General features: G+C 35.3%; 1 protein-coding gene across 1 annotated transcript in view; it reads right to left on the bottom strand.

Annotated features, from left to right (window-relative positions):
• FER (fer (fps/fes related) tyrosine kinase) overlaps positions 1-20519 on the bottom strand; it is a 382708-nt gene that overhangs the window by 7153 nt on the left and 355036 nt on the right. The window contains exon 18 of the mRNA XM_004678363.2: positions 2486-2640. Coding sequence (XP_004678420.1) covers positions 2486-2640 — 155 coding nt within the window. The remainder of the gene's footprint in view (positions 1-2485; positions 2641-20519) is intronic.

Raw genomic sequence — 20519 nt, 5'->3', positions numbered from 1 at the left:
TATCATCTCTGTATTATGTTTGGGTTAGCACTTCTTAGAATTTACTGTCCTTATCTTGGAAGCCTCTTTAAGTCTCCCAAAGTCCCAGCCCACCCTGCCTCTGAAACTGTGAAAATGGCCCATATCAAACTGAGAAGAAGCAACAGGAACCCTCATATACTGTTTTGTATGAATTTAGACTGGTCCAAGCCCTATTGAAAACAGTATGGAGATTTCTCAAAATATTAAGAATAGATTTTACCATCTGATCTATTAATACCACTCTTACATGTATCTACTCAAAGAATGCAAAACTATTAAATTAAGTGTCATGTGAGTCCCAGAGCATGTTAGTTAATTAGGTAGTTTGAGAGACAGGGCAGCAGAGACTTCAGGAGATTTAAAGAGGCTTTTGAGGGCCCTCCTTAGTGGCAAAATGGGTTAAAGCACTGAACTGTGATGCTAGTTACAGCTACTTCCCAGGCCAGGCTGGTGACCCACATGGCACAGCAGACCTCTCCTGTCTTGCCTGCTGCTCCCCTTAGCAGTGTACTTAGTCAATCTGCCGGTTCTGTTTCCCACTCTGTCTCTGGTGAATCCTCTCATTGCACCCCAGTTCTGATTGCATAAATAAATAAATCTTAAAAAAATTAAAAGATAAAGAGGCTTCTAAGATAAGGACAGTGAATTCTAAGCACTGTTAGCCAAAACATACTACAGAGATGAGGTCAAAAAGTCCAGGAGGACTAAACAAAGACAGTTAAACTTGGACAGGGAAGGTAAACTAGATAGGAGCTGGGAAGGTGGGTTCATGTGCCCAGGGGGAGTACAGACACTAGGAGGAAGAGCCAATCACAAATGAGATTTTAGAATTGGGGGGAAAAGGTCTAAATATCCCGAAACACCAGCTTGCAATCACTTTCTTGCCCCTCCCAAATATAGTGTTCCTGGGAGTCTTTTCTTTCTTTAAATAAACTTTACTTTCTTAAACAAAGTTTATTTTCCTCTGCTTACTTATCTAAAATGTCTGTGAATTCCTTTTTTCAACTTTGTGGGACAAGAACCTGTGGTGGTTCAAGGGCTAAATTAATAGCATACACCGGTGTCATATGTACTCATATGTCATTGCAGCACTATTAGGCAAGATAAGCAAACAACCTAGCTTCACATGGAAAGATGTGTGGATTAAGATGTGGTACATATATACAAAGTAAAACCACTCAGCTATAAAAAAATAAAATCTTGTCATTTGGGACAACATGGATTAGATGTGGAGATTGAAGGTGATTATGTTAAGTGAAATAAGTCAGAGGTAGGAAAACAAATACTTGATGAGTTAACTCATAATTGTCATATAGAGAAAGAAAACAAATGAACAGATAAGAACAAATCACAACAATGCTAGAAATATGACTGTAGATTTCAGGCTAACAGAAATGGCATGCAGGTGATTGGAAAGCAGAATATGGAGAAGGATTATGGGTACATTGGTGATGGGAGTGGTGTGCTGACATATTTCTGAAGATGTGTGAACTTCCATATGTAATCTTATATATCAATGTTATCCCAATATAGTACAATTATGAGCTTAAAATAGTTTATTTTAATAATGTCTTCTGAATTTACCTTAAAGAAAGGTTTGTATTTAATTTAGGCATTAAATTACAGCCATTATAAAAGTCTTATTTTTCTTGAGGAGATAATGTTTCATTTTAAATCAATAATCATTTCATGATTCATTTTTATTCACCACATACTATACCAATTCACCAATCCATAGCTTACATGCTGCTTTCCTTTATGAAAATGTGATTTCTAATTTTACTTAGAGCACATCTGTTTTTTTTTTTTCTTTCGTTCAAACTATTGAGCTGTTACCCATCTTGTTATGGCCCATTTCCTTCCAAACAGATTATGCAAGCTGTATTTATTTCCAATTACAGTGACACATGAAAATTCAAGTAGAAAAAAAATCCCTGCAATTTTCAAATGCAAGTTCCATCTTTCTTTTCCTACAAGATTTATACAAGTTCCAGAGATGGAGGTGTTAGAAAACCATGTTGACTTTTGGAATGAGTGACAGCAAATTGACTGATTTAATATTTTATGAAACTAATATTAGTTGAATGTTACTGGACCCATTATAAGACATTCAAAGAAATAGTTCTGAGTCATAGCATCATTTTTTTTCTCTGTATGTGATTTGACTATTAAAACATTTATTGTGATCAGAAAGGAAAACTTTCAGATTCATAGTCATATTTGAAAGTGTTCATACATCCATTGTTTAATCTAGCAACTAGATATGTAGGCATCTGACCATAAGCTTAATGAATTAAGTCTGTGCTCATGTTTATTGCCAAGTATGAACCTTTATACAACATTTATGTTGCTCCTCAAATCCTTCTAACTTTGGCCCTGCTCTACCTTTGTAACTTTGATTGTGATTATTTTGTGCTGATAGAGCCCATTTTTACCACCAAAAAGAAAAAATGTGTATTCTTACCATAATTAAGAGCTTCTGGTGCTGTCCATTTAATGGGAATCTGCTTTAAGCCAGAGGATGAATATACTCCACCATCTTCTTGACGAGACATTCCAAAATCACTGATTTTCAGAACATTATTTTCACCTACCAGGCAGTTTCTTGCAGCCAGATCCCTAGGTAATAATAAGACAGAGAAAACACCTATTAAAACAAACTGTAAGCCTCATTCACATTTATCACTCCCACACTTCTCAGTTTTACATTTGCAAAGTATTTATAATGAGGTTACGAATGCCTGGGATTCACCAGTTCATACTGCCTTTTCTGTCACTGGTAAAATTCTTACATGAGAACATTTGCATGTGGAACAGGCCACATTCTAATTTTCTTGGTGCCACATATATTTCCGTTTAAATAGAAAAACACTGATTCTAGGTTTAAAAGAGAAAATCACAGGAGAGGCTAAGCAAGCTTGGCATGACATGTCTGTGATCAGGTTTCCTAGCACAGTAGTGTACCACAGAGCCTTCTGTGATCACAGGTCTCGCTGTCTATGCTGCACTGTCCACAGGCGGTCCTCTGCAGTGGGGAGCAGCGGGTGAGACAGGAGAGGACTGCTGTGCCATGTGGGTCACCTCTCTGGCCAGGGAGTGAACTTGAGCTGCACTTTAACCCACTGTGCCACCAGGAAAGGCCCTTCATTCATTACTTTCAAATCATGGTATGTGGCTAGTAGCTACTGAGTAGCCTTTGGCCACATAGCCCTAGGGGTTCCCAAAGGCTGAGCAGGGAGGCTAGTGATTCTATACATGCTGACCTCGCCCTGCCTCCTCTGCCATCCTGTTCTACTCTCTCCACAGCTTATTCTATTGTAGCTCTACTGGAGTTCTTTCTGTCTCCAAGTACAGGAAATGTCCTTCAATACAGCAAGCTAACTTCTACTGTAAGGTCTCTGCACTTAGTTGTTCCCTTTGTCCATTTCCTCTTGCTCTCATATTTTTCAAGTTAAAAGATAAACTTGATTTAGTGGACTATTGTCATTCAGCTAAAAATTGCCTCACTCTTGTAGCTAGGAGAGGCTATAAACTATGTGCCCAATGAGAGGTTTGTCTAAAATTTCTAGGAAGTATCTTTAAAATAAAGAAGAGTGCCATTGCACTTCTCCCCACTCTCCCACTAACCCAAGAGGAAGAACACTACATCAGAAGAGCAGTAAGAAGTAAGGGGCCTGGAATGCTGAGGCATAGGGATGCCATACATATTTTGGACTACTTTTTGTCTCTCTCTCTGTTTTTTTTAAAGATTTATATATTTATGCATACAGAACTAGGGTACAGGCCATAGATGTAGGGGCGGTGAGAAGACTCACCAGAAACAGTGGGGAGCAGAACGGGCAGATCGACAAAGTACACTGCTGAGGGGAGCAGCAGGAGGGTCAGGAGAGGTCTGCCATACCATGTGGTCACCTCCAGGGCAGGCGGGGATCAAACTCTTGCTGAAGTGGCTTTAGTTTCTTAGTGCTGTACTTTAACCCGCTGCGCCATCAGGGAGGGCCCCATCTCTCTCTTTTTTTAAAGACATGCTAAATTTGAGATGTCTATTAAACATGAAGTGGAGATACTACCTACACAGGTGTGCATATTAGTGTGGAGGTCAGAAGACAGGTCTAAGAGTTGTCAGTTTTCAGATGGTATTTGAAGTTATAGGTTGCAGAATGTTTTCATCTAGAAGGTTATGTAGAGAGAAAAAAGTTGTTTGAAGATTAGCTTAGCACATTATCATTTAGAGAGTGATGCAAGGCAGGAGACTGAGAAGGAGCATCTGTGAGGCCAGAGGGAAAAATAAAAAAGAGGTCGGTGTCCTGGAAGTGAAGTGAGGAAAGTTTTTCAAGGAGGAATACAATCAAATCTGTCAATTTCCACTGAGAAGACAAGAAAGGTGAGACTACTAAATGGTCATTGGAATTTAGCACCATAGAGTTTAATGAGACACTGATAACAGCAATTTCAGTGAAGTGGTGAATACAAAAATATAATTGGAGTATGTTCCAAAAAAGAGAGAGAGAGAGAGAGAGAAAGTGGGAATAGTGCATTTTTTTATATTCTTTTGAGTAAATCTGCTATAAAACAGAAATAGAGAGATAAGGAGAGTATGTTTCAGGTCAACGGATTTTTTTTTTTGTCCCTAATATGGGGGGTTATTACATACATATTAGTACCCACACAAAAATAGGGCATAAATATGTATATATGTATATGTGTGTGTATATACCTATGCATATGGTAATAATATTATACAAAGGGCTAAAAAAGCAGAGAATGGTGACTACTGCAGGTGTGAAATCTTTATGAAAGCAGAGAGGTTGCAATCCATGTGTGCTTTCCAGAGCTGTATTCCTGATTCCCAGAAAGGTACTTGCACATACTAGGTGATCAATAAACACTTGCTGAAAAAAATATACTCATACAAGCACATACACCTACCTATCTACCTACCTACCTACATACTACCTTATAGTAGGAGTGATACTTGTGAAGATTGTTAATTTCTTGCTTTTATCTTCTTAAAACTTTTTACTGGAGAATAACCAATAACTAGCTTCACTTTCAACTGAGATGATTTAATAAACTAATCTTTGGAATGGATTTCTAAACATCAAAGATGACTCAGAACTTACAAAAATTACAGCCTAATTTCTATGAAGATCTTACAACACAGAAAGTATCTTCAACAACTCATTCATAACAAGTTGACTGATGATAATGCTATTTCCTAAGGGTGTTAAAATAACCTTAAAATTGCTGAGCAAAATTGATATCAGAGAAATAATATTTTTATATTCCAGGAGGGAATTTGGATAGTATTGGATAAAGGCATTATGAGGAATGTGAATTTTTTACTTCATTAATTTGCAAAGATTCACTTTATTCATTTAGATAAAATTTACAGCAGAGAAACTTAGAAAAAGCCCAAGGTTAGAATTCAATCCGCCTCATTTCCCAGTCTTTACATGCAGTGTGGATATCTACTGGAAGAGTCAGAGAACCTGGTCTACTGCTAGACAAAATGAGTGATCATGACATACTGGTTAATTTGCTTACTTATCTTAATCTGTAAAATGTATCCTGTTGACCCAGAATCTCTAAATTCTAAGGAATATCTAGTCACATACTACCTTATACTAGGAGTGATTCCGGCCCTATATGTATTTTTTGTATGAGCTCCACTTAACTCATCTAAATATACAAATAAGCAGGGTTAAATGAACTAATGATAATAAAGTGGTAGCATATAATATATGGCTCAAAATAAGTTACTAAGTAAACCAATATCATTATCATCAGTTTTGTTATTTCTACTGTTTATGTAGTACTAGCACTATTACTACAAGAGGTTCTAGAACAGCATGCATGAATCATTCTTCAAAACAGTTTCTAACAGTATGTCATGATTGCAAACAAAAAGCAGGTGACACCTGGAAACTCAGGACTGCATAGTAAGGCTTGTGAATTTTTGACTAGTTTATATCCTTTCTATAACTTATATTTCATCATTATGCCAGTGTAAGATCCAGGTGGGCACTGGTCCTTGTTCACTGTTTGACAAGTAACTAGACTGTATGCCATTTTTTTCTTCTTAGTTAGATCTAGGGACATGTCTTTTTATGTCCTATGCTCCTCTATTAGGATGGGAGATAAAAACACTTCTTAATATCTTCCTAAAAGTTATTAAACATTAAAGCTTTTTAATAAGCAAAATTATCTGTTTTTAGTGGTTCTAGGTATCTCTATCTCAGATATGGTATCTATTTCAATTTAATTATATTTCATATACTTGAAAGAACTTTTTAAAGAGAACAAGCCGTATACCATATTGGTTAAGTTCTGGATTCAGATAATTTGTCTTCAAACTCTACCTTCTGAATTTCTTTTCTGGAATGATCATAAAAACCACAATCCATGTTTTCTAATGAATTATAACTAAAATCTCTAGATAAAATAATTCCTTGAAGATTCTTCTAAGAAACACATATGGATTCTGGAGGACAGTAGTAATTTGCAAGCGCAATGGCATGAGAATGAGTTCCTTGTTTTACAGTCTTCTCTCTTGCAGCTTTTCTCTGAATATGGGCTCCACTTATAGAGAATATAAAGGAGGCAGAATTAATCTCTGCAATGCCAATAAAAATCACATCTTTCTGCCCAGAAAAAAAAAAAACAAAAAAAACAAAAGACAAGAAAAGAGGTCCGTCTGAGCAAATGATTGCAGGAAAATCCAAGTAGGAAATGAGCCAGAAAGGAGGATCATCTGGTGCTGTGAGTGAAACCTCACAAGTCTCAGCCTGAGCACTGAGCCATCCAAACTTAATTTGAGAACTGAAACCAGCCATAAGCCACTCACTAAACCTCACAGTTATCCCTGACACAGACAGACACAAACACAGATTTTGGGAAGTCAACTGTGAATTGATTTACTGTCCACAAAGGTGGGACTGAAATTTATGTTCCAAACCAGCCTGAGTTGATTGCCTGCTAAAAAAACCCATAATCTTCAGAAGATTATAACAGGAATTTGGTGTCTACACAATATAATATCTTCACAATATTAAAAGCACAACTTAAAGCTGTTAGATATAAGACAACTGTGATAAAATCCGAAGGGAAAAACAATCAAAAATGTCAATATCATATAATCAGATATAAAACAACTATTTTATCTGTAATCCACAAAGGAAAACATATTTGAAATGACCAAAAAACAGATTACCTCAGTAAAAACAAAAGTATAAAAAGTTAAAGAATCTCCAATAAAAAATAATTATTGGTTAGGACAATAAAAGATTGATATAACAGATAACAAAAGAGGCATCAAGCAAAGATAAACCAATATAAAGACATATAGCATTCCGTTTGTAAAACACAAACGAAAAGACAGAAATGAAAATATATTTTCAGGATCCTTTAGAATAATATCACAATATCAAAAATACGTTTTACTGGTGTTTCAGAAGTAGAACAATATGAGACTGTGCAGAAAATCTGTTTGAAGAAATAATGATTGCAAAATTTCCAAATGTAGATGCAAAAAGTAAGTTCACAGATTGAAGAATCTTTGTGAACATCAGTGAGGATAAAAATTAAAGGAAAAACCACCTATACAAATCATAATCAGCTACTGGCATCTAATGAAAGAAAATATAAGCAGTATAAAAAGTGACACATATTTAGTGAACAATGATTCAAATAACCCTAAGTTTCTCAAAAGAAATGAAGGGGGTGGAGGACAGAAGACAGTAAAATAAGTTTTTCATTTATTGAGATGGCAATTCTTAACATCTATAGATTTAAGATACTTCCATTCAAACTTCTAGCAATATGTTTGTCAACCCAGACTTCTATAATCAGAAAAGTATATTCTATAGGAATGAAGACAAAATTAAGACCTCTGTAGAAGAAAGAACTAAGAGTATTCACTGACTGCAGACCTTGACTATCTCAAATGATAAGAAAAAAATTTCAGGCTGAAGAGAAATGATATCAGAGAGAAATCTGAAACAGGCTAGAAGGAAGAACAATGGAATGGGAAATATTTGGGCAAATATAAAAAACTATTTTTTTCCTCTTATATTTTTAAAAAATATGATTGAATATTGAAAACAAATGCTACAGAACTACCTGATCAATGTATGAAAATGTTATACACATAACTACAATAATATAGTTTGAGTATGAATAAAGGGACCTACAAGGTTATGAGTTTTCTATATTTTGTATGAAATAATACAGTATTACTAACTTATGCAAGGTCAGATATAATTATTGCAATATCTAGAGCAATCACTCAAAAAATATAAGCAGTTATACTTAAATGTCAGGGTATAAATGAAAGGGAATGTTTAAAATGCTTAAATAATCAGATACCCAAAGTATCAAGTATTTAAAATATCAACATCAAGAATGAAAAGGTGTTATTAACACTAGTTCTATAGAAAGGAAAACAATAATAATGAAAATTCAAATGCCAATAAATTTGATACTTAGATAAAATGACTTCCTCTTGAAAATTCAACTTAGTAAACTTTATAAACATCTAAATATTTATATTTCTAGTATAGAAAATTAAAATGGTATCATAAATCATTACTGAAAGTAAACTTCAACCAAATGGATTCACATGTAAATTACATTAAACATTCAGGGAAGAAATAAAAGCAAAATTATGCAAATATTTAAAAAAAAATCAAGGTGAATTACTGCCCATAGCATTTTATGAAGCCAACAGAACTGGAATATTAAAACCTAACAAAATATTATCAATGAAATAACTGTATGAGACAGAACCAAATTCCATCAATAAAATCTTAGTAAACCAGTTGCAACAATATATAAAAAAGATAACACATTACAACTTATTCTAGTAATATATCCTAGTAATATTTGAAAAATAATTGATGGAATTCATTAGTGCACAACACTGTAGGAAAAATAAATGATTGTTTCAATCAGTGCAGAAAAAGCATTCAACAACTTTCAATCTCCATTAGTAAAATTAGTAAAATATTCAACAAAGTAGAACTATTAAAAAATTTCCTCAACCTGAAAATGGGTGTCAATAAAAAATTCAAGCACTAATATCAAACTTAATGCAAGTGACATAATTGTGTTCTCCTGAAATCATGACATTAGTAGCATTTACCATTTTTATTCAAAAGTAGCATTTGGACTCTACCCACATGACCGATGAGAAGGTTTGGAAAGCCCACTCCCCTAACCACAACTAAAAGGGAAAACTAAACTAAAATCTGCCAACAGTAATTTTAAAACTTCATCACTAAAGATGTAGTTGGTGGCTGGCTGCGGAGGCAAGGAGAAGCATTAATAAAATGTCCATATTACCTAAAGCAATTTACAGATTCACTGCAATCCTTATCCAAATATCAATGACATTTTCGAAGAAACAGAATAATTATGAAATTTATACAGAGCCACAAAAGGACCAGAAAAGCTAAAGCATTCTTGAAGGAAAAGATGAATATGAAGTTATCACATTTTCTGACTTCATACTACATTACAAAGCAACAGTAATCAAAATAGTATGGTATTAGAGCAAAAACAGAAACTCAAACCAATGGAATAAATAGAAAGTCCACAGAGATAAACTCATAAATGTGGACAGTTTAATCTTTGACAAAGAAGGTATGGCCATAAATGGAAAAAAAAAATAGCCTCTTCAATAAATGGTGTTGGGGAAAATGCATAATCCCTTGTAAAAACAAAAACAAAAACAAAAACAAAAACAAAAAAACAAGATTTATACTTAACTGCACAAAGAAAAATTAATTCAAATGCATTAAGGATTTAGTTATTAGAACAGAAATCATAAAACACTTGGAAGAAAATATAGTGGACATACTACCAGACATCTATTACCAATTATGTATGTGGGGACTTAACTTCAACAGCCAGGGAAACAAAAGCAAATCTAAACAATTTGGATTACATTACACTAAAAGCTTTTGTACCTCAAAAGACCACCAACCACCACCATCACCAAAAAAAAGACAACCTACAGGAAGGGGAAAAAATATTTGTACATCAAACATTTGACAAATGGCTAATCTCCAAAATTTACAAAGTGTTTAGACTGCACAACAATAATAAAACAAACAGTTCCATCAAAAAATTGGCAAAGGACCGAAATAGATATTCTCATAATGAAGACATTCAAATATCCTACAGACATATGGAAATTGTACAACATCACTTATTATATGGAAAATACAAATCAAAACCATGATGAGATACCATTTAACTGCTGTAACAATGGCCCATACCAAAAATAAAAATAAAAATAGATCAACAAATGCTGGAAGAACTGCAGTGAAAAAAGAATTTTTTAAAAAAAGATTTATTTAGTCATAAAGAACTGAGGTACAGGCCAGAGGTGCAGGGGTAGTGAGAGGCTTCACCAGAGACTGAGTAGGGAGCAGAACAGGCCTCCTGATGAAGTACACTGCTGAGGGGAGCAGCAGGTGGGTCAAGAGAGGTCTGCCACGCCATGTGGGTCACCTCCAGGGCTGGGGATCGAACTCATGCTGAAGTGGCTTTAGCTTCTTAGTGCTGTGCTCTAACACGTTACACCACCAGGGAGGGCTTCCAAAAAAGGAATTCTTAACCCTATTTGTAGGAATGCAATTTGGTGAATTCCCTATGGAAAATGGTATGGAGATTTCTTAAGAAAATAAAAATTCTATATACTCCAGCAATATCTCCATTATATAGTTATTCTTTGAAAGGTCGAATATAAAAAGATTTACCTCCTAGGTACATCTCCTACAAACATAACAACACTGTACATAATCGCGAAGTCATGAAACCAACCTAAGTGCCCTTCAACAACACACAATTGGGTAGAGAAATTGTAGAATGTATACTTAATGGAATGTTATACAGCTATGAAGAGAGATGAAATAGTGGCACTTGGGATAAAATGGAGGGACTTCAGGGTGATTATGTTAAGTAAAATAAGTCAAGAAGTCAAAGACAGGTATCAGAGGGTTTCACTTATCAGTGGAATACAAATTACCCAAAAAACACACATTGGCAAAACATAGTAATTCATCTTGAACTCAGTGAAAGAATATAATGGCTGCCACTGATAACAGGGGGAAGGGAAGAACAGATGGGGAGGGAGTCAGATGGGTATTGATCTGGGTACTTTGGAGGAAGAGTGGACCATGTGCAATATGGAAGAACAAAAATTCAAGCCTAAAAATTTAAATAAATATTTCAAAAAACCATGTCAACTCTGCAACAAGAAAAATAAAGATCTTTAACTTAATAAAAAATCATTTTTATTAGTACAGTCTGAATTAATAAAAGATATTTCAGCTCAATGAAGCTATGGACAGGCCAGAAATTGACCCATAAATGTATGGTTAAATGATTTTTTTTTAAAGATTTTTTTGTTCATACAGAACTGGGGTACAGGCCAGAGATGCGGAGGTTGAGAAGATTCACCAGGAATTCAGTGGGGAGCAGAACAGGCAGACTGACGAAGTACACTGCTGAGAAGAGCAGCGGGCGGATCAGGAGAGGTCTGCCATGCCTTGTGGATCTCCTCCGGGGCGGGGATGGAACTCATGCGGAATTGGCTTAAGCTTCTTAGTGCAGTGCTTTAATCTGCTGCGCCACCAGGGATGGCCCGGTTAAATGATTTTTTTACAGGGTTACTCTGGCACCACCGCCATTTAGGGTACACTATCCTAGCTGGTGGGCTACTGATTCCTGTTGGCACCAAATTCCAGTATTAATGGCCAGATGTGCTTTTATTCACTGCAGCATTGTAGCTTTTTACAGGATTTCTATGTTGGGACTTTCTTTGGCATAACAACTCTGTTTTACAAATACATACATTTTTGTTGTTATAACTATCCTCAAGGCACCACCAGCTTAGAGTTTTGTCCTCTGAAAAGAGGATTACAATTCTCTGAGGGACAAAGCTAAAGGTAATTTAGAGATAACCTCAGTACCATGTAAGTAACATTTCAATCACATTTATAAAATACTCTATTTTCTTTGAGTTACATTAAGGTCAAATGAACAGACATGGTAATGGTATCTTTTGGGCATAATCTATGAGTAAAATCACAACTTAGTCCTTCAGGCAATAAGCATAATAACTAAACAGCTTCCTAATTATTATTCTAGTAAGTTCTAAAGGAGAAAGAAACAACAGATAGAATCTCTGGACTGAGAAGCTGACACTGTGATTGGGGAGATAAGGAAGACAGAGGCCCTTCTCTCTCCCACCAACCTCCCCCCACTTCTTTCCACTCTATTCCTTTCTTCACACAGCTCACTATTGCCCAATTCTCTGAGTCAGAAACTCAAGATGACATTGGTGCTCCCTTCTTCTCCACACACAAAACTGCTGGAGAATAAGCCACTGGCAACCGCCAGAGTGTTAGACTGAACATCCTACAGGAATTCTGAGATGAGGAATTAACAGGCAGGCGTTGTCCTTTACAAGAGGTATCAGTGAAGGCTGGATCTTACCACATGCAGAGGAATAAAACAGCAAATGCTGTTGACTGCCAAAAGGATTTGGAAATGTTCCACTTACGTCTGTGAGTAATCTCATTTGAAGAGTCAAAGTCAAACTTCTGAGTATGTACCAGAGGTGTCTTACAAGTCATACATAATATGAGACAGGCTAATTAAGGATTTAAAAAAAAAAGGCAATTAGAGGAAATCCAACACCAGTGGGCAATGATGAGGAAATTTTCTTTGCTATCTGGAAAGCACAACAGTGTTACCTCTCGGAGCAAACAGCATGGTAAACTAGGGACTACAGGAGCAAGACCAGTGTTTTCTTTTGTCATGCTGCTTTATCTGACATCTTTCAGTACCTATAGCCATGAGTCTGCACAGTCAAGCTTTGTCCCTCACACAGGCAAGAAGTTAGAGACATATTTGCTTGTTTTGTATAACAGCTATTCTGACAGGGTCTGGATAATACAGTCACAGGCAACAATCAACATTTACAAGAAGAAAATCTTTAAATTCCTGAGGTTTCTTTACTCTGAAGATCAAAGATGACATAAAACTAACAACCTACAGGGTAAGGAATACATGAAACCAACTTAAGAACTTAATTTACCTTGCTCCAGTTCTGATAGGGGCAGAATTACATTTTATTACTATAAAGTATATCAATATTTTGATAGCTGCCAGCTTTTGGACCTTTAAATATACACTTAGTCTCAGTTTTCTCATCTAAAAATGGGGGTAATAAGAGCACCTGTAAAGCCATTGTGAAAGTTAAATAAAATATGCAAACTGCTTATTTAGCAACTTAGCTAGACAACAGGAGAGGCATACATATGAGCCACATGCACATATAAAACCAAATATTTATCACAGCAAAACTTAAATTTTTGCCTCAGAAACCAGATGTTGGTGAATTACTACCTTGTCTCCTTTCTAATTATAAAAAAACCTATCAGACAGGTTTCTTTACATATGAATATAAACACCTTTCAGCTTAGTTAACAATACTTTGCATTTACTGTGTCCAACACTATTCTAAAGTGTTTCTTTATATTACGTCACTTAATTCTTCTAATCAGTATACTTAGAGCCTCATTTTTATATACTAAACTGAAGTCCAGAGCCAGTGCCACAGTGTGCAATTTTAGCCACCTGCTCTAACGACTCTCAACAGAGCCAGTAATTCTTTTCAAGAATGTCAGCAAACCATGTACAATTTAGTTCATGGCCAATGACTTCAACTTTTGAATTTTAAAAAACAGAAGAGTCAAAATTGGCTAACTCTAAGACAGGAAGTGACATTTCAAACTTCCTTCTTCATGAAAAAAAGACTATATAACAAGTTCATGAAAAAATGTTTTCTGAAGTAGTCAAATGCTTTAAACTGAAGCACAAACTGCTTTAAAACAGTGCTGTGTTACAAAGTAGGACTGTTTGTTTCTAGTTGCTAAATTTTGCATATGAAAATAGAATTTGAACTGTACTCTGTCTCCTAGAGCAACAAAGAAGCAGGTTGGAACGCCACAAGCTTGCAATGTGGAGACTATATTGTCCAACACCAAGACTTTGTAGCGGATGGGATGGCCTCAGAGAATTAGCAAAAGAAGAAATGATCTTCCAGTTTCATCAGCAAGTCACAGGTTGCTAATTTCCATTTTATAATCTGTTATCTTTTCTTTGAATAAAACATGCATATGCCCTCCCTGGTGACGCAACTGGTAAAAGCACAGCATTACGAGGCTAGCAGCAGCTGCTGCATCACAAGTTCAATCCCAGCCATGGAGCTGACCCACTTGGCACAGCACACCTCTCCTGTCTGGACTGCTGCTCCCATTAGCAGTGTAATTCATCAGCCTGCCTGTTCTGCTCTCCACTCTGTCTCTGGTGAATCCTCTCACTACACCTGTACCTCTGGCCTGTATCCCAGTTGTGTATGCATAAATAAATAAATCTTAAAATATATATATAAATATGAAATATTTATAAATATGAAAACTCTTGATTCATTTCTACTTTTCCATTTGTCATAGTATTCACATCTCCCTTTATTCTCTTTACAACCTCCTTTCTCATATTTCAAACCCTCTCCTTTGGTGAATTGTGCCTTTGTTGTATTTTATTTCTTTAAAAAAAAAAAAAAGAGGGGCGTACCTCAAGGAATCTCCAGCTACAGAACTGAAAATCAGAAACATCAGTTTTTCCTTGGAAAAAATTGTTCACTGTCAAGATTCTGAAAGGTTGGGAAAAAGTGCTGCTTCTATGATGCAGTAGGAGACCAGATGTGGAGTGAGGTTAGAATTTATGCCTTTCTACTCCAAGATGGTCCTCTGTCTGTGGGTTATATGGGAAGAGCAAAAGGACACACTGTTCTGAAATCTCTCCCTACTGCATGCCAGAACATACAGCATCCTCGTATCTGAATCTATTCACTGACTTAAAGTGATTGCTGAAATGCAAATGTTATCTATGGGGAAACTGGCACCAGTTACCACATGTGTGACATAAATTATTTGAACATGTTATTAAATAGACACAATATGAAGTCCTACAGAGATAAGATGATTGGGCAGATAGGTTTTATAATGAGAAAAAATAAAGGGAAAGGGAAAATTGAATAGAAGAGGGAACTAGCTAAGGAGAATAGCCTGTTAAGGTATGATGTAGGCTCTTCTGTGAAAAGCCACTTTTTGCACTGCACCATTATGTAAAGGAGTGATGGGACAGTAGGTGGCAATGTTCACTCCAAAGCAGATATAACTAAAACTTTGTTTAAGGTAAACAAGTTTACCTTCCTTTCAATAACAGAGGAAGATCACCACTAGAGGCTTGAGTGTCTCAACCACTAAATCTATTTATCTTGGAGAAATGCTCTACAGGGCTACATTAGAAGATTTTTGTGATTTCCTTCAATGAGCTGCGGTTCAAGAGCTGGGACACAAAACAACCAAGCCTTTGCCTTCTATAGCTGACTTAGAGTCTTTTATGAGCCACTAAGTCATCTGCCTTCACTTAACAATGGGGTAAATGCTCAGAAATGCAGAAATATTAATTTCTTGTGGTTCTTTAAATCTTCTTTTCTTGGGCAAGTTACCTATAAGAGAATTCTAATTACATATGCAAAAGTACAAACTCCACATATTCTTTTGTTTAGGTTAGAAATCAAGTTCCTGGATGATGAAAGATAGGGAATTCATACTAAACATGGATACTGCCAACAACATCATCATCTGTACCAAGTACATAGAGATAACCTTTGCTAAACTTACCCAAAATACTCAAGGGGAACTTTCTTTGCAGGAAATGGGTACTCTATTTGTATAGCCAGATTTAAATCTCTGTCAGACATAATTTTCTGCTATCAGCTGTATGTATCACTGTAAAATGAGAGCGCAAGTCTAGACAGACTATCTGTGGGTACAAATAAATATCGATCTTCTGTTAACTCTTTTAATGAACGGAATCTGGACAACAGGAACCCAGAAGAGTTGATGGTGTTAAAAAAAAATTTGATAGAAGCATACCAAATCATAGTGGTAATTCAAAACTCTCTTAGGCATGCACATAAACTTAAAAAAAATATTTAATAATAATAAAAAGAATGTGTAGGTACTATTAAAAGCTTAGCAATCCTCACAAAGTTGAATATACCACACAATCCAACAATTATCCTTCAAGGTGTATTTGCAAGGAACTAACAGAAGAAATTGGACTTGTACATCAATGTTATTAGAAGCATTACTCATAACTATGAAAAAGAAAGAAAACAAATATGCATCAATAGATGAACGGGCAGAATGTGTTGTATTCATACAATGGAATGTAAAAAGAATGGAATTTTGTTATGTGCTGGGACATGGATGAAAACTAAGCACATTCTGCAAAGTGAAATAAGCTAGACACAAATGAGTAAATATGGTGGGAAAATAAAGCCAATAGCTATCTGGGGCTGCAATAAAATGCATTGCAAGGATTTGTTGCTAAAGTTAATGGCAAGAACCTTCAGTTTTAATGGCAAGAACCTCTACTTCTCAAAGACTTCTGAAAAGGAGATCTACATACCACCTCCTCCCATCTGAGAACTCGAACAGTGAAAACAGATGCCATTTACCTCAGAGACCAAGTAAATAACTTAGAATGTTGCAGTAGGATTCAATAAGTTATCCAAGTTAGCAGAAAAAGTAACAAAAACACTTTTTTGTTTAATAACCATCACAGTAATAACCATCATGGTAACAAGCTATCACATATTGAGAGCTTTTTATGTGCCAGGTACTGTTTAAAATATTTTTAACATAACCCGTTTTTTGTTTTTGTTGTTGTTGTTAATACTAAACTTCACACATACTAATCTATACATTACATATGTTTCACAGATTTTTCCAGGAACAACTATGCAAACACTTCAACTGTGGTGAGTTCTGGATTTGGGATTGGGAGACCACAGTTCACAATTTCATGAACAAATATTTGAGTACACTGTCCATTACTTTCCTGGTTCTGGTAAATGAGAGCCCAGTTCTTGACTTCTGTGAGCATAAGGATTTCTGTAAAATGGCAAACATATCTACCTGGATGCGAGTTACATTTTATAATGGCAGACAGATAAAATACACCAGTGAAAAGCCACCAAGAACTAAAAAAAGTTTTGAAATGAACTTGTATTTTGATAAACACAGTAAAAACACACCGTAGAGATATAACTCTGTCTCAGATGATGCTTCGTGTACAATTGGAGCATTTGTAATGTCAATCGATCCGGAATCCTCAGGCCACCAGTAGACAACTGGAGCATGGCCCCTCAACTCCAACACCCTATATACTGCAGGATCAAAGCATTGCTTTCCTATAACTGGCTGACTACATCTAGACACAGAATGGTGTTAGATGGCCTGCTGAAGTGCTGTCCACATTTCCAATGCAACAACGAGTGTCAGCAGTTAATAAATGGAAGTAAAGCTGGGAGGGAGGGTAAGTTACAAGAATGACGCTCCACATGGCCAACATTCCCACTTACCCCAAAGCCACAAGATCAAGATGTGGGCATCCTCTCTCTTGAGTGAAGAGGGTCATGACAAGGAAAACACACTGTTCAATCATGTCAGCATAGTAATTACGTATTAAGCATGCAGTGTGTGTCAGGAAGATACCAGGTGCTTTACCTAACCCCTATTTGAAGTGCAGCTATCTCTGCTATGCAGCTAGAGAAATAAAGAATCAGAGATTAAATAACTTGCTCAAGGACACAAAACATAAAGGGCTGAGCATGGAATCTGTCTTGCTCCAAAGGCCATGTTCTTCTAGTATTCTGGTAATGCTGAGTGTTCTTTTCATTTTTTTGAAATAGTGTTCATTTTGTTGTGACAAAGTTATATTCTGCAGTCCCTGAGTGGATGGATTTCTGCCATTTTGTTACTGAATCTTGATTTCTTTCTCATATAAGTTTCATGAAATAGAAAACCTAACTCAGTGCTTAGCCAAGGAATACAGAATACACTGATGCCACTAAAATATACATTATTTTTTATATTCTATTTTCTGTTCTGTAAAAAGGAACATAACAACACCTCCAAAATCATCTGTTACCATTTATACTTTCATGATGTGATACACATACTCGCACTGGGAACTAAATTAAGATATAAATGGCACATAAAGGAGCAGAGCTACTGTGTAATCTATGATGCACAAGGTGTTGTAATGAGTTTAGGATCATTTAAATTTTTACAGTCTGCAAAATGTTCACTACTAATGAACAAACACACTCTAATTATGGTAGAATGAACCTACATTTAGATACTGATGATCTTCAGGTGCTTAACTCTTTGTATGATGATGCTCTGTTATAAAAATATTGCCACTGACTCTGAGGTCAGTGTTGGTCTATGTTCCCTAAATGTCCAGTACCCGAATCCTCCTAGCCAGACAGACCCACGTGGTTATTTGCACTTTTGGTCCTGGTTTGGTGATAGGTAAACACCCAGCTCACATCTTAGGCAGGTAAAAAAATAATCTCATTCTACATGTAATATAGAGAAATGTACATGAAACACAGAGAAATGTACAGAAGAGAAATATGTGATTATATTTATCAGTATCCTATAAGTGGAAAACATTTTTTAATATTTATCGGTATTCAAAAGAAGTAATGACTTTCTTTCATGTAACTCAACAGTTCTTTCCCTCCCTCCCATTTACATTCTTTTAAACTGAAATTTTTGTTATTCCCATTTCAATTGCTAATGTTGTTTTCTGTGTTTATGAAGTGATATCCCAGGTGACTATAATAAATTTCATTTCAGTCTTATGATTGCTTTCAGTGTATGAAAACCAAATAAGAGAGTATAAGTTATGAATATAGGTCTACTTCATAATAATTCATTTTTATCTTGAAACAAAGATCTGAAATTCAATTTCTTTCCTATATTTTCTCTATATTTTCACAGTTAGGAGAGCTTGCTTTATCTCCATTCAATTTTAATTCTGCATTATGTCTGATAAGACTTTATATGTGTGATATTAGTTTAAGACTTGATTCCTTATATAGAACTATTTTTCTTACTACAAAGGTTTACTTGTAAATGTAACTTCTAGTTATTTTGCTTTAAAAACACTTTGAATTATCTAAAAGTTCCAACTATTACTTAATACTAACTGAAGTTCAATAAATGACACTTTGGTATTTCATGGAATTTAAAAATCTGTGTCCCAGCTAAGTTCTATGAGATAAAAGATTTTATAAATACTTAGCAAATATCTTTCTACAATTAGTGTTACTTGTTCTTTTTTTTTATAATAATCCATATAAAATCTGCAGTTTGCATTCATGAAGGATTACTTGTCTGAGCAAATATTAATGTCCCACATATTCATGAGTCCTTTTGCTTGCTTAATGAAATTTAATTTTACCAGCTTGCAGGCCAAAATTTCAATAAACAAAATTATCTGAGAGATTCAAGTTGGTTAAGACAATAATTTATATAAATGTTAAGTTTATTATTCCAAAGAATTCTGGAATTCTTTACAGTAGTCTTTAACCACCAAAGCAAAAATATAGTAACTGCTTAACAATGTTCAGCAACAAGATACAGCAGTGGAGGCAAAGCAGAAGATGTATCACAGGGTCTTGGTGAAATTATATGAAGAACAATGACTTATGCAAGAACTTGGCTGGGACACAGATTTTTAAATTCCATGAAATACCAAAGTGTCATTTATTGAACTTCAGTTAGTGTTAAGTAATAGTTGGAACTTTTAGATAATTCAAAGTGTTTTTAAAGCAAAATATCTAGAAGTTACATTTACAAGTAAACCTTTGAAGTAAGAAATTATTTTGGCACAAATAGTCATTATTTTACAAGTCAGTATTTATCTTAGACTGTGAGGCCCAATATGTTTATAACAGTGATAGTGGGGAAAATCTAGAGAAAGTCATTTCAGGTTATTTGATCCAGAAACTGATTAAGGGAACATGACTAAATTTCTAATACAGAGGTGAGTTTCTGTGTTCTAGGAATACTGTACTCTATGGTAATTGCTTGACATACACAAAAACCTTTTTTTTTAAATACCAAAAGGCATACTTTTCATTTACTTTTCACTTTTTTGTAAAGTACTATTCCATTAATCTCATATTTGTAGAATTTGTACAAAACAGTGTATCCACACATGTATGTGTGGATACGTATCAACCAATCAGTCTACCACGGTGCAACATTCCTTTATTAAGGCTTTACCATCTCATACCATATCCTATGCTGTGCTGTAGGTAAAAATAACATAACCTAATTCATTCCCTTAAGGAGTACAGCTATACAAGCAGAGTTAAGTAAGTAAGCAGTTAAGTTACAATATTGAAAATTGAAAATTTGAAGGTTAAGGGTAGCTTCTAAGAGACAGATGGTGTTAGGAAAATAGGCCATAATATTTTGTACTTCTCTACCCTTTGTATCTAGACAACTTTGTGATTTCAATAAGCAGAATATGGCAGACATTTTTTTTTT

Source organism: Condylura cristata, unplaced genomic scaffold, assembly GCF_000260355.1.
Source record: "Condylura cristata isolate star-nosed mole 26May11 unplaced genomic scaffold, ConCri1.0 scaffold00007, whole genome shotgun sequence".
NCBI lineage: Eukaryota > Metazoa > Chordata > Mammalia > Eulipotyphla > Talpidae > Condylura > Condylura cristata.
The sequence above is the reverse complement of the archived record's forward strand: the minus strand, read 5'-3'. Positions and strand labels throughout refer to the sequence as shown.